Genomic DNA, 12,275 nt, shown 5'->3' with positions numbered 1-12,275 from the left:
TTAAGAGCAAGGAAATGGCGAAATATATTGATAAATTAAAGATCATTTAATTGGCAATCGGGAACCATTTTTGAAAAACTTAAACAAACTCATTTTTTGGACCAAGAGAACAATCTCTCTCTTGAATCAAATTAGAGAGGAGATCGCTCACTTGCATAAAAGTAATATTTTTCAGCCAATCAAATTTGCACATATTTACATGTAGGCCTAATTACTTGAATATCCCATTTAATTTTAGGGGTAGGGGGACTGTTCACCTTGTCTAATTAGGGAGAGATTTTTCATATGAGCCCAATTTATTTTATCAGTTTGGGAGCATCGTGTGAAAATTTCGCTGATCGATTGCTATGTCAATTATCTTATTATTTCAATGGTGAGGTCGACATTCTACAAGATAAGGACTTTTTGAGTTACCTTCACTCTAAGATTATCGGAAATTTAGATAACTTTTCCATTTCTCAAGCAAAAATGTTTACAAATTTCACGCTGGATTCCGATTGCCATTAATTACGTTAAGTTATTTATACGGAGGGAGAAAATCAGTAATAATTGAACTTGATGAGCTTTGTTTACAAACAGCCTAATTAACCCCAGCTGACATTAAGACGAATACTTAAATAGTTTAGTCATACTTCAACCGTATAACAACATCAATAGGGTACGTATGACACACGTGACATATCCACTCATTTCAGATCACATTAGCGGGTAATCAAACCCCAGCTGACTACAAATTGGAATTTACAAATTAATATTCAACCAATTTCTGTACACTTAGTTTAAACCAGACTCGTTTTGATACCTGACATGTACATATTCATTCTTTTCACTTACTGCCGGGCACGTGACCCAAATGAGGCGAACTGCTCTTTTCATTTTGGTTCCTCGAATTGCTGTTGTTCGCTGACGCCTCAGCATTGTAGATTTCCTGCAAAGACATTCGGAACGCTTGCATTGTTTTGCCTTCATTGGTAATCTTCAGATAGTACTTGTAGAGCTGCATTGATACGAAACAATCTCTTAGCACGTCGCTTCTAGAATACGAGATCCCAAAATAGTTAGCTAGAAACTTCAGTGAAAGCGTTCTATGTCTCGACAATCGATAAAGAACTGCGGTGTCTTGAATCTGCTCTTTCGGAACATACAAATTGAACATCCGTAGCTTCTTCTCTATATTATGACCTATGAACGTGACTTTCCTACTAACGAGGTATTTCAACTTCAGAAATGTTTGCTTGAATGTCGCCAAATGCTTTCCGCCCTGGATGTCGAGCGTTGGTAGCTTGTTAATGTACTCAACGACCGTCTCTTTGCTCTGAGTGTGATCATCGATTAGCGGAACTGAAGGCAAACTGTCAAATTTACTGCCTCGGAAACATACAACTCTAGTCACGACAATGGAACTTTCCGATGACGTAATAAGCTTACATGTTCCGTCTTGGTTTATATCGGTTTCTTGCTTGCAATTCGAGACTATATTCATGTCTAGTCCAATAAAATCCGAGCTTGAGAACTCTTCCTTCAGGCCGATTGGATTGAAAATTTTCCTCAATCCCATGTTCATTTCAAGCAGTTTTCTCTCGTGAGACAGAAACTCTCGCCTCACAGGATTCGGTAGTTCAAGGTCAGTTAATGATGACGACAAACTTATGCTTTTGTAAAACATAACACAAGGCACCATCCAGTTTAGATTGAACTTGTTGAAATCGCATTCCTGAATTTCATTGACGGTCGTGTCATTAACCAGGTAATATTTTCCGTTAATTTTCACCCTAGAGACGACATGTCCTCGTGAAGTTGTCGCTGGGACATGTAACACAGCTGCGACAAGTTCATACTCTTTAGTAACAGCTTCAACTGTCTCTGAATCTTCATTTTCAGGCCCAGATGGAAAAGTATCAGTTGATATCTTCAAAAATCGAGGCGCCCACGCAAAGTCATGCACTCCGCTCTTCAGAAACTTGTCGATATTGCTTTGAATGTCTGAGTCTTTTTCATGTCTGAATTTGCAGTCTTTCCGAGAACAGGTATTACCGAAGCGACACATTCCGGCTGTTGTATTTGGAGCTTGCAGCTGTGATTGACACATCGGGTCTCGAGCCAGTTTCTGCTGGACCTTCCAGAATGAAGTCTCTCTGGGTTTATCCAGTTGGCAATTCAGACTGAGTAACTCCGGCAGCTCCAACGTTTTCTTTTTCTGACAAGTCGGTTGAAACTTGTGGCACTTATTACACCAAGACTGAGTCGTTGACTCGTTTGTTAAGCTGTACTTGACAACCTCTTCGAATGAATATATTTTAGGTTGGGACCCAGAGCTGAACAGATCCGGATAAATGAGCGGTGTCGTGAAATTAATCGATTTGCGACTGATTTCGTTACTACATTTGCACACAGATGTCTGTTCTGTAACTAGGCCCATTAGTTTATTTATAGCACCACTTAGAGTGAGTTTTGAGCTTTCAGGCTGTGGAATGGGCACAGGATCTGATTGGGGTTCAGTTTTGATTAGAATATCAGGTGAAAATTCTTTCTCCCTTTGAGCTTTCAAAGGACTCTCAATTCCTCCAGGCACTCCGACAATTTCCTCATCTCGTTGAAAGTCCTGATACAATTGCTGCAGCAAGAACCGATTGAAACTTTGCAGCAATTTATTATAAGAGTTGGCCGAGTTCAAATTGTCGTCAAACTCGCTTATGACAAGACCTAGTGCCGTGGTCTCGGGCAGAATACAAAAGACTCGCAAAAAGTTGTGAGGCGTGAACGAGTAATCAGGAGGCGCTGCTTTCAGAGTATCAAACATACAGGATACCTCGCAAGTTAGACACAGTTCCCGCTTGCATAAATGCGACCTGATATAGCCCGCTAATGGCTCGATATATGATATGGCGTACATGAGCATACTTGCGTACCCGTTGATCGAGTTGTTCTCGATTGTGGGAAAGCAACGCGCAGATGTGATAGTTATTGCTGAGGATTTATGAGTAGGCGCCGAGTCTTCTTGAAACGGATCCGGTATATGCGGCGAGACAACTTTGTGATACATAGCAGGCAAGTCGCTCGGATAAGCATTCGACCCGTTTTCATCCAAAGGCGATCCACCACGACTGGACACTGACTCGGGTAAGTGCTCGAGGTATTCTGGAGGCCTATACGGTACCTGGTTTCTAACCCAGCCCATAGGATAGGGAGCATAGCCGATGAAGTCAACATATTCGATTTTCTTTGATATTTCCTCCGGTATCTTTGGAGGATCATAGTAACGTGGCTTTGTGAGTTGTGCTGGCCATTCTGACAGCAACGGCTTGGACGCTGCCGTAATTGGCAATGGATACGAGGAAAATGGCACCGAGTAATCGTCGTAAGATACGTACATGTTTGTCGCAGGAGGATTCGGAAACTCAGTCGGGTTTTCGAATTCATTAAACGTCGGCTCGGCGCTGTCTCCGTACAGTTGCAGTAATCCAGAGCTGTCTCCGAACACAATTGCATGAGAAGTTGACGAAAGGTCACAAGATGTAATGACTGTATCTGGCGAAGGCAATGCGATTTTATGTAGAACCAGGGATTCTGGAATAGCCAGTCCACTCGGATCCACGATCTGGAACTGTCCTAGCTGAGACAAAACCATAGCTCGATTGTTATACATCGGAAAAAATCTGACCATGAAAGGATCCACGTTAAATTGATGTGAGAAGATTAATCTGAAATTACGAATGTCGAACACGTTCACAAAAGAGTCGGCCATCATCTGGTCGGAGACTGCTGAGAATCCACACGAGATCAAAGAATTTCCAGATACAGAGAAATCAGAAAGGCTTCCAGTGTGACTTTGCAGACAGTGTGTTGGGTTGAGTGTGTTCGGGTCGATGACTGAGATCGAACCGTTCGAGTGGCCGAAAAAGTAATTAGAGTCAGAGTACCTGAAACAAAAACAAATTTCACGTCAAAATTGAGATAATTTATCTCGGCTATCTAAAATAAAAATGGATTACAAAAAGACAACGACGCCCGTTCATGAAAAAAAAACTGATTTTTTCAAAAACTTCAACCAGAAATCTTGTACAAAATTCGACGAGCGGTTTGCAAAAAAAGCATTCAGGTCAAAAAATTATCAAAAAATGACTTCTTCACAAAAATGGAGCTATTTAAACAGAAGCAAAATTGAAAAAAAAACATAGCCAACAGACAGTTGGAAAAGAGTCATGAACGCAAGGAAACAAAAAAAAACAGCCTAATTATCGGAAAAACTTCAATTTTCGAAATTTAAATTTAAAGGTAGATGGCCTTCAAACTCTTTTAAATTTCAAGAACAATTTATGATTGACACCATTTGATAAATTTAACCCAATTTGAGAAAACTGCATCGGTAGGTATATTTTTTTATTCGCTTAGAAATATGAAAATTAAATTCCACTTTCGGAACTAGAATTCGATCACGTTTTTCGTGACCTTTACACTTTCGCTGTTCGATGATGGGGTTAAATTTCCTTTCAACCAAGGAAATGAAAAAAACTTGAAAAAAATCAAGCCAAACCACGGAAAAATCAAATGATAGTGTAAATATTTTCAAGACGTGTTCCTGAAAAAAAATCACCAGGACCTATAAGAGGGTAATCACTACGCCAAAATGTTGAAAAAAATATATATCTACTAAAATTTTTAAATGTCTCAAAAAAACATGCCACGCAACACAATTGAATGATAAATAAGCAACAAAAAAATGAAACAAAGCCCACAATCTGTGACCAAATACCAGTTGAGTCGAAAAAAAAATTATTTCAAAAACAAAAAACTTTCAGAAGTGCCCCTAAAACAAAATTGAACAAAATATGCAACAGTGACAGTGATCTGTACCAGTGAAACCTGCTTACAATACAAGGTAAACCCGTGATGTAGCAACCAAGCAGACAAAACTTGAGACAAACGAAAGTCCGACAACTCAATTTTTACCGTAAAATAATTTTCAATTTCAAACAAACTGAAAAAAAAACAAGTTCTGACTGTGACTCCTCGGCCCTTAAGAATTAAAGGCGACCGTGTTACTTCTAGGTGAAGGTGGAAGAAACCTGGAAGTTGTAAAGGTTCAATGAAAAAGCTAGTTCAAACTTTTACAGATTTGTACGAAAAATTGTTTTCGGAATTTAAGTCTAGGCACCTATTACAAGAAATTGTTCTTACAAGTGTAAAATAACGACACGCAGTGCAAACACCTTGATTCGATTGCTCGAACAAAAATTTTGACAAAAAAAAATCAAAAACCATGCAATTAAAAACATAGACAACCGACAGTTGGAAAAGAATCAATGAACGCGAGGAAATAAACAACAAAAAGTGACTTTCAATTGTACGGTTTCAAAGCAAAAATTATGTACGGTTTCAAAGCAAAAATTATGTACGGTTTCAAAGCAAAATCTTCAATTGTACGGTTTCAAAGTAAAAATTATGTTTTTACAGCTCTTTGAATTTCAAAAACAATTTCTGATTGATACTCATCTGATAAAATTAACTCAACTTGAGAAAACTGGATCAATTCAGCTGGGAACTCTGAAAGTTGAATTCCACTTTTGAAACTAGATGTCGATGACGTTTTTGTGATGTTGAAATTTCTTAATTGGAGAACCCAACTTACCTAAGCTTTAGATGTTATTGAATGAAACTCAAACAGTGGATATATAACTTAGTGCGTGCATAAATATGTATGAATGCACTCCTGTAAAATATTAGAGCAATTTAAGACTTTTCCTCAAAAAAAAAATCATCATTGCCAATATAAGAGCCTGAACTACGTGCATCTTCAATTACTACGAACTTCAATTTTATGTAACAGAAACTCCAATTCTTTACTTAAAATAGAAATTACAGTTTTTGTGAAAACAAAAAACATGAAATATTTTTACGCTGCTCAAAATTATTTTAAAAATTAAGTAAAAACTTAAAAAGTAAGGTTTTCTGAAATACAACACCGAACAAATAAACAAATAAAAATTAGGACGAAACCCTTAAAACCGAAAAAAAAAATCTTTCTAACGAGAACGTAAAAGACACCCACTGTACTTTAAACTTAAGCAGATTCTAGAACATAATAGATCCTTCCTAAACTATAAAAAAAAAAGAACGAAAAACGCTGATACCAAAAATTGCTGATAATCTTAAAAATTTCGTGGCACAGCGGTACTTTCTATGCACAGGCGAAGCTGAGCTTCACATCACTTGCAACACAGAAAAAAACTTAAAGAAAATTAAAGTTTGGAATCAAGTTCTCTTTGAGGAAAACACATCCAGAAACACAATTGACGGCAATTCAAGAAACTTCAAAAATTAATGAACAAGCGACAACTGAGCCAATTAAACTTGAAGTTTTCAAGTTTAATTCTTCAAAACCGAAGTCTTCAAAACCGATAATGCAACTTTTTTCATGAAATTTTAATTAAAAATTCATTTTCAGAATTTCAGCATTTTGTGCAATCCGGAAAGAAGCATAAAGCTTATGGTTCCCAAGAAATGATACAAAATTAGGTCACTAAGCCGATAAAAATAAGCCTAAATCATTTAAGCCGATTATAATTTTTAAGCAAAAAAAATAACAAAAAACAGCAGAACATGATACAAACTAGTGAAATAAAAAAATGCATGAGTAATTCAAAACACTGAAAGAAACTACATTGAAAATTGCGTTAAAAATAATTACACGATTGGCATCTAAGCCGACAAAACAGAGGCAGACATTTTATTTGAAAGGATATTTCCAATTTGAAAAAAGTGCTAGTCAGATTCAAACCCACGACATTGGACATCCGAGTCATATTCTCCACCTCCAGGCTAAGTGTCAGACACGCATAGAAGGTTGAATTCATTATGAGGCAAGATACAAGTGATTCAATTATTCTGTTAAACAAGTTGTTAACCAGAAAAAAATCTACTCCGATTTGATAACGCAAGCGCAATTATTGATAACAACGTAGAACTGATAGTTTTTACCAACAAGCATTGATTTGTTTTGAAACCGTTTGCTTAACTTCGTTATTCGGTTTCAATGTCCCGTACCTATACTATTTGCTTTCATCAATTGTTTAATCCAGCGTGACTAAGTAATAAACATCAACCGAACTACTTATAAAAAAAATATATTAAAACGTCAAATCTCAGAAACTAAAAAAAATTGAGCAGCCAATTTTGAAGGTCACATCTACCACCCCTGTGAAAATATTCACACTATCTCATCAGAGGGCGAAGAATTTCAATTTTTTAGAGATAATTTTTAAATTTGAGCTTTTTGAAAATTTTCGAAATTATCACAGAAAAAATCAACTCTCAACAACTAAGAGGATTTGAGCAGTTATACATGAACAACAGAATTTTAACCCCTGAAAAAGCCATGAAGGGAACTCCACTAAAGTGTCTTTCAAATTTTGTGAAATAAATGTTTTTCTTAAGCGAAAAACTTTTACAAGTTTGCGCGGCGAAAAAAGTATAAACTATAGAGTAAAAGCATTCGCGCTCGTAAATTGTTCGTATGGATGAAAAAATTTGAAAACAATGACTACACTAATAAATTTCAAAAAATTGTGAAATATTGGCATTTTAACATGTCGACTTCTTAAACATGTGTCAAGTGATACGCCAGTAAAATAACTTAGATTCGAAAAAAAGTTTTTCTTTATCAGCTCTGGACCCCGATGCAACCATAACACAGAAGCGAAGTGGAGCTTTGTATTACTTACGATACAACGAGTGCGAAGTATTTCAAGCGACGAAATAGACAGTGAGATGGAAATAACTAAGTCGAAAAAAAACTTATATACGAAAAATTCAATGTCAGAAAAACAGACAATAAACACAACCAGTAGCATGAAACAAACTTTTAAAATTTTCCGAGCGTTTACAAAGACGAAAACTCTTATTTAGAACCCCCATTGATACGAAAACAATTATAGCCAATCAAAGATTGGAAAAGAGTAATGAACGCAAGTAAACATAAAAAAAACTGACTTTCTTGAAAAAATCTCAACTTTCGAATTTTAAAGAAAAAACTAGATACCCTTTAAGCTCTGGATCAATAGGTAAAGTTTTTATTCCGCTGGGAATCTATAAATTAAATTCTAGTTTCGAAACTAGAAATCGTTCACGTTTTTTCGCGCCATTTGCGCCACTTTCAGCAGATGAATTTCAATTGAACTCAAAAAGTTCATATATACCTAACTGCAATCATAAATGCATCAATATGTATGAATGCACATCTGTAGTTATTAGAATTTTTTAGATTTTTCCTGAAAATAAAAATCAGCAAGACCTATATAAGAGTCTTCACAACGTTCATTACTCTTAAAATAGCCAAAGGAAAACAATTTTGAGCGAATAAAAAGTTCGAACTTTAAATTTTATACTATCAACCAACTTGATTTAGTTAAAACAAGAGTAATCATTTCTTATACTTTAAACGATGCAAATGAAGTTCAGTAAACCGATAAGACATGCGCCTAAATCATTTAGGCCGAATACAATTTCTAAGCCAAAAAAAACAATAAGACGGAAAACATACCAGTCAGGTATAAATTTTTCAAATCAACGACTCTTGAAACTACAATGAAAACTGCTTACAGGCACTAAAAAAACAAGGTCCGGTCGGGATTACCCATATTTTAAGGTGTATATGCATCGGCATTACCAAAGGCCAAGAGAGAACAGGCCTGGAAGTTGCTACGAATCGATAATAAACAACATCAATTTCAATTGAAAATGTGTAAGAAAAGTTGTTTACGGTATGAAAAGTTTAGTTCCCGATTACAAGACACTTTCTCTCGCAAGTGTAATTAGGAAACACATTAGCTGAAAGTTCATCTTGACTTTAATTGGATATTCTAAATTGGAGATCCGGTGAACAAAGATATTTACGGGAAAAGTCTAGTACCCGGTTGCAATACACTAACTTACTGCAAGGGTAATTATTGGTACGCGATTAGCAATGTCAGAAAATACCTCATGAGCACAATATCGCTTTGCGTGTTGGGTATTCTGGTCACATTCTGAGGCGCATTGAGATCCATGAAAAGTGTTGACGTTTGATGACCACCCAACAAGATGTTCGACTGATCCAAGAGCAACATACATTGTAGATCGCAGTCATAAAAGGGCGAATCAAAGAGCGTCATTCCTCCTCGTTGGGTTACTCTCATAGCATTTTGGGTCAGAGATATGACTGCGTTCTCGACAGTCTCGATTTGTCTAATAGGGTGACTTTGATGTACTTGAAAGGACGAAAACTTCCGAAGCTGAGGTCCAAAATAACTGGTGACATGGCCAACAGAATTGCCTTGCCAGATTAATTGTTCATGGTGATCAAACACGACTGATACTACACCAGCTGAGCTATGCCGCGAGCCAACATCAACAGGTATTGAATTCAGCTGATTGTAGTATGATGGCATTATTTGAGAGCTTACGTTTCCATTTGGCACTTGCGGTTGGCCTGAAATGTTCATGTTCATCATCGGATCCTGAATCATATAAAGGCTTGGATCCTCAGCATCAACAGGTGCAGCCATTGTTCCGTACACACTGGATTGCATTACAGTTGCATCGACCATCGAGACAGCTTGGTCTTGAAGCCTCTGTTGTTGTATCTCTCTCGGAACAAACTCAGGAATTCCATTTGCCAATGAAACTGAGTGAAAACTAGATATTGAGGAGTCTGTTGTTGTTCTATCAGGGCTCTGGTCCGCCATATCAGTTCCTCCGTCACTAGTGCTGCTCATTTCAGCATCCTTAACTAAAATGACACCATACAAGTTCATATATACTTTTTTTTGAATTTTGAAACAATCAGAAGGTCGAAAGTATCATAATAACCGAGGTTACAGTCAGGGGTCCTTTCATCACATTATCCAGTCAAAACCCTCGGAATTTTCTAGATATGGAAGAGTAAAGTATAATGTGGATACATGTAAAGGGAGTCAGATGGTTGGGAATCAAGCCAACCAGATTGAGAAAACTAACACCAGCACAGAATATACCGGAGTTGAAAGTGACTCAAAAAGACTGGTCTGATGAGGCTACGGGTCTATCATACACTTATATAAAGCTGCGCTTTTGTTCCCTTGACTCTACAAACAAAAAAATTCTGCAAAAGTAGTTTCTCATTACTGTCCTTAATTTTTTTTTTTGGATAAACTAAATTACAAAAGGGGCCCTTCCGTTTAGTTACGGTAAGTGCACAAGCTGGATAGGCCCATACCAGCGATATAAAAATGCATATATATCAGCAATGAAGTCATAAATCAGCATTAAATGCATCGTCGTAATGTTAATTTATCTTAGCCGTCCTTCCTCTACAATAGCGCTTATGGAGTTGTCGATAAATTGAAGTTTGCGTAGCGATCTGCACCCCCTTATACAAAGTATAGAGCTCCTCAGGAGCGCGAAGCTTATTTTAGTTCTTATGTAGTTTATAGATTCTGGATAGCTTTCTTGTCTTTTTTCAATTAGTTTTTCGGCCAATCGCTGCATCGTCCGCGTGGCTGTTGGAGCAGCGCCACCGGTGCATCCAAAGAATAGGCCCTATAACCATTGGCTCAGGAGTCAGGGACACTATCTCTTGTGTTTTTCTACCTCAGAACGGTCGGAGCCAATTCGGTTCACTTTCGACATGAGACTAGAACCCGTTACAGCTTAAAGGCCACTACCAAAATACCCCTCCCACTCTAGAAAATAAGAACGTCCCCATACTTAGGTCTCAAAATACCCAAAATACACGAACACCGTTAAAAACAGGGTCGGAACAATCCGTTAAGTTACTTTTTAATGGACAGTGGAACTTTGGTCCATTTCAGATGGATCAACCTAAAACTCGCCTTACCTCAACATACTTATCATAAAATACACTCGGGAAAATTAAATTAGGTACTTACATAGCAGCACACTTGAGAATCAGAGTAATTGAGCTAAGTAGTAACTCTAGCATAAATATAACTGAATATAACTCGAGAAGTTTTCTATCAATGAATTCCAATCGAAGGAAATGAGTTTTAACTTGAGAATACAGTTTTAGGTCTGAACCATTGAGAGACTTCAGTTGTCTACCTTTCCACTGAAGGTTTACTCTGATTCAGCTGAATTTCGATCTTCTTTCGTAATCACCCTGTCTCCTATATCAAGATAGGACAGCTCTACTCTCGTGTTTTATTATAATCTCGAAAATTGCGAATAGCAATTTCCCGCTGTTTTTTTGTCACTTTCCCGCCCTTGCGATTTGGTCGTTCTGTTTTTATTTCTGATGTTTTCAGTTGTCGCGAGAAAACTGAGCACGACAGGCTCAATTCGAATTTTTGAAAATTTAAACTTCATCCCAAAACTAATTATTTCGTATTCCTCAAGGTCAAACTTCTAGATATGACCGACTGGCACATACTCCCCGGACTCAAGATCGATGTCCTCATCGCATGCTGTTGTCTGTCAGTGAATCCCCAGAAACCCGAGTATTGCTCAAGGTACAGTGCCAGTGGTCATTTACAGAAGTTTGCAGCAGACTTAAGTTTATCTACACCCCAAAATTCACAACCATGTAAAATTTTCACACTATCGCTAAACTGCAATCAAAACCTGCACACACCTGCACCATGAAAATTTTGCTTTTTAAGCTAGTAATTTAAAATTTCTTTTGTCCTATTCAATCAGGAAACTGTCATGCAGCATTTTGATTTATATAATAATTATAACATATTAATAACAATATCCCATTTGTTAAAATTTCTTTTTCGTGAACCCAGATTTCATCCAAGTTCACCCTCGAGCCCCTTTCTTTCCCTCTCAAGACTCAAGACTCTAAAATTTCCCATTGAGCCACCTGTTCATCTCGCGTTCTTCTCCTTCGAGGTACCCGGCCCAGATGTATTTGACACCGTAATCTGTTTCAACAGTGCCTCTTCATCATCGGAGCTAATCACGATCTCTTCCCAGGCTTTTAGCTGTTCATAGGACCGCATCCATTCCCTTTGCTCCCGCAATCTCTTTGCTTGGTTCGGCAAACTCTTCACCCTCGACTCTCGGTTCAAACAGAAGGAATTGTGCAGACTCAGGCTCACGTTCTTCGCCAAGTCTTCCTCCAGTATCGACTCTCTCGCCTTGGTTTTGTTTCTTGACACCCTACCAACTCTTTTCCACCCCGTCGTGGTCGCATTTCGATGGGTCAGCAGAGGTCTCTTGAAAGCTTCCGGTCCTATCTCGGCCAGGAACTGTCGATATTCTTTTTGATATTTTTTTATGTGATCCTTCGTTACCAT

At 37.6% G+C, this 12,275-nt stretch overlaps 1 protein-coding gene across 1 annotated transcript; it reads right to left on the bottom strand.

Annotated features, from left to right (window-relative positions):
* Positions 1-461: 461 nt before the first annotated feature.
* Positions 462-10,949, bottom strand: LOC134845942 (PAN2-PAN3 deadenylation complex catalytic subunit PAN2-like). The gene is made up of 3 exons (XM_063863077.1): positions 10,905-10,949; positions 8,977-9,766; positions 462-3,920 (listed from the first exon to the last, which is right to left on the bottom strand). Exons 2-3 carry the CDS (start codon positions 9,750-9,752, stop codon positions 827-829), a joined length of 3,870 nt encoding a protein of 1,289 aa, XP_063719147.1. The 5' UTR covers positions 9,753-9,766; positions 10,905-10,949; the 3' UTR covers positions 462-826.
* Between the last annotated feature and the right edge of the window lie 1,326 nt (positions 10,950-12,275).

Source organism: Symsagittifera roscoffensis, chromosome 5 (assembly GCF_963678635.1).
Source record: "Symsagittifera roscoffensis chromosome 5, txSymRosc1.1, whole genome shotgun sequence".
Taxonomy (NCBI): Eukaryota; Metazoa; Xenacoelomorpha; order Acoela; family Convolutidae; genus Symsagittifera; species Symsagittifera roscoffensis.
This window is presented reverse-complemented; position numbering and strand designations above follow the sequence as displayed.

Excerpts from the sequence above, each read along its gene's own strand:
- LOC134845942 (XM_063863077.1), bottom strand. The coding sequence starts at position 9,752 with ATGAGCAGCACTAGTGACGGAGGAACTGATATGGCGGACCAGAGCCCT. Across the intron at positions 3,921-8,976 it reads AGCGATATTGTGCTCATGAG|GTACTCTGACTCTAATTACT; the intron begins GTATTTTCTGAC and ends TTTTTGTTTCAG.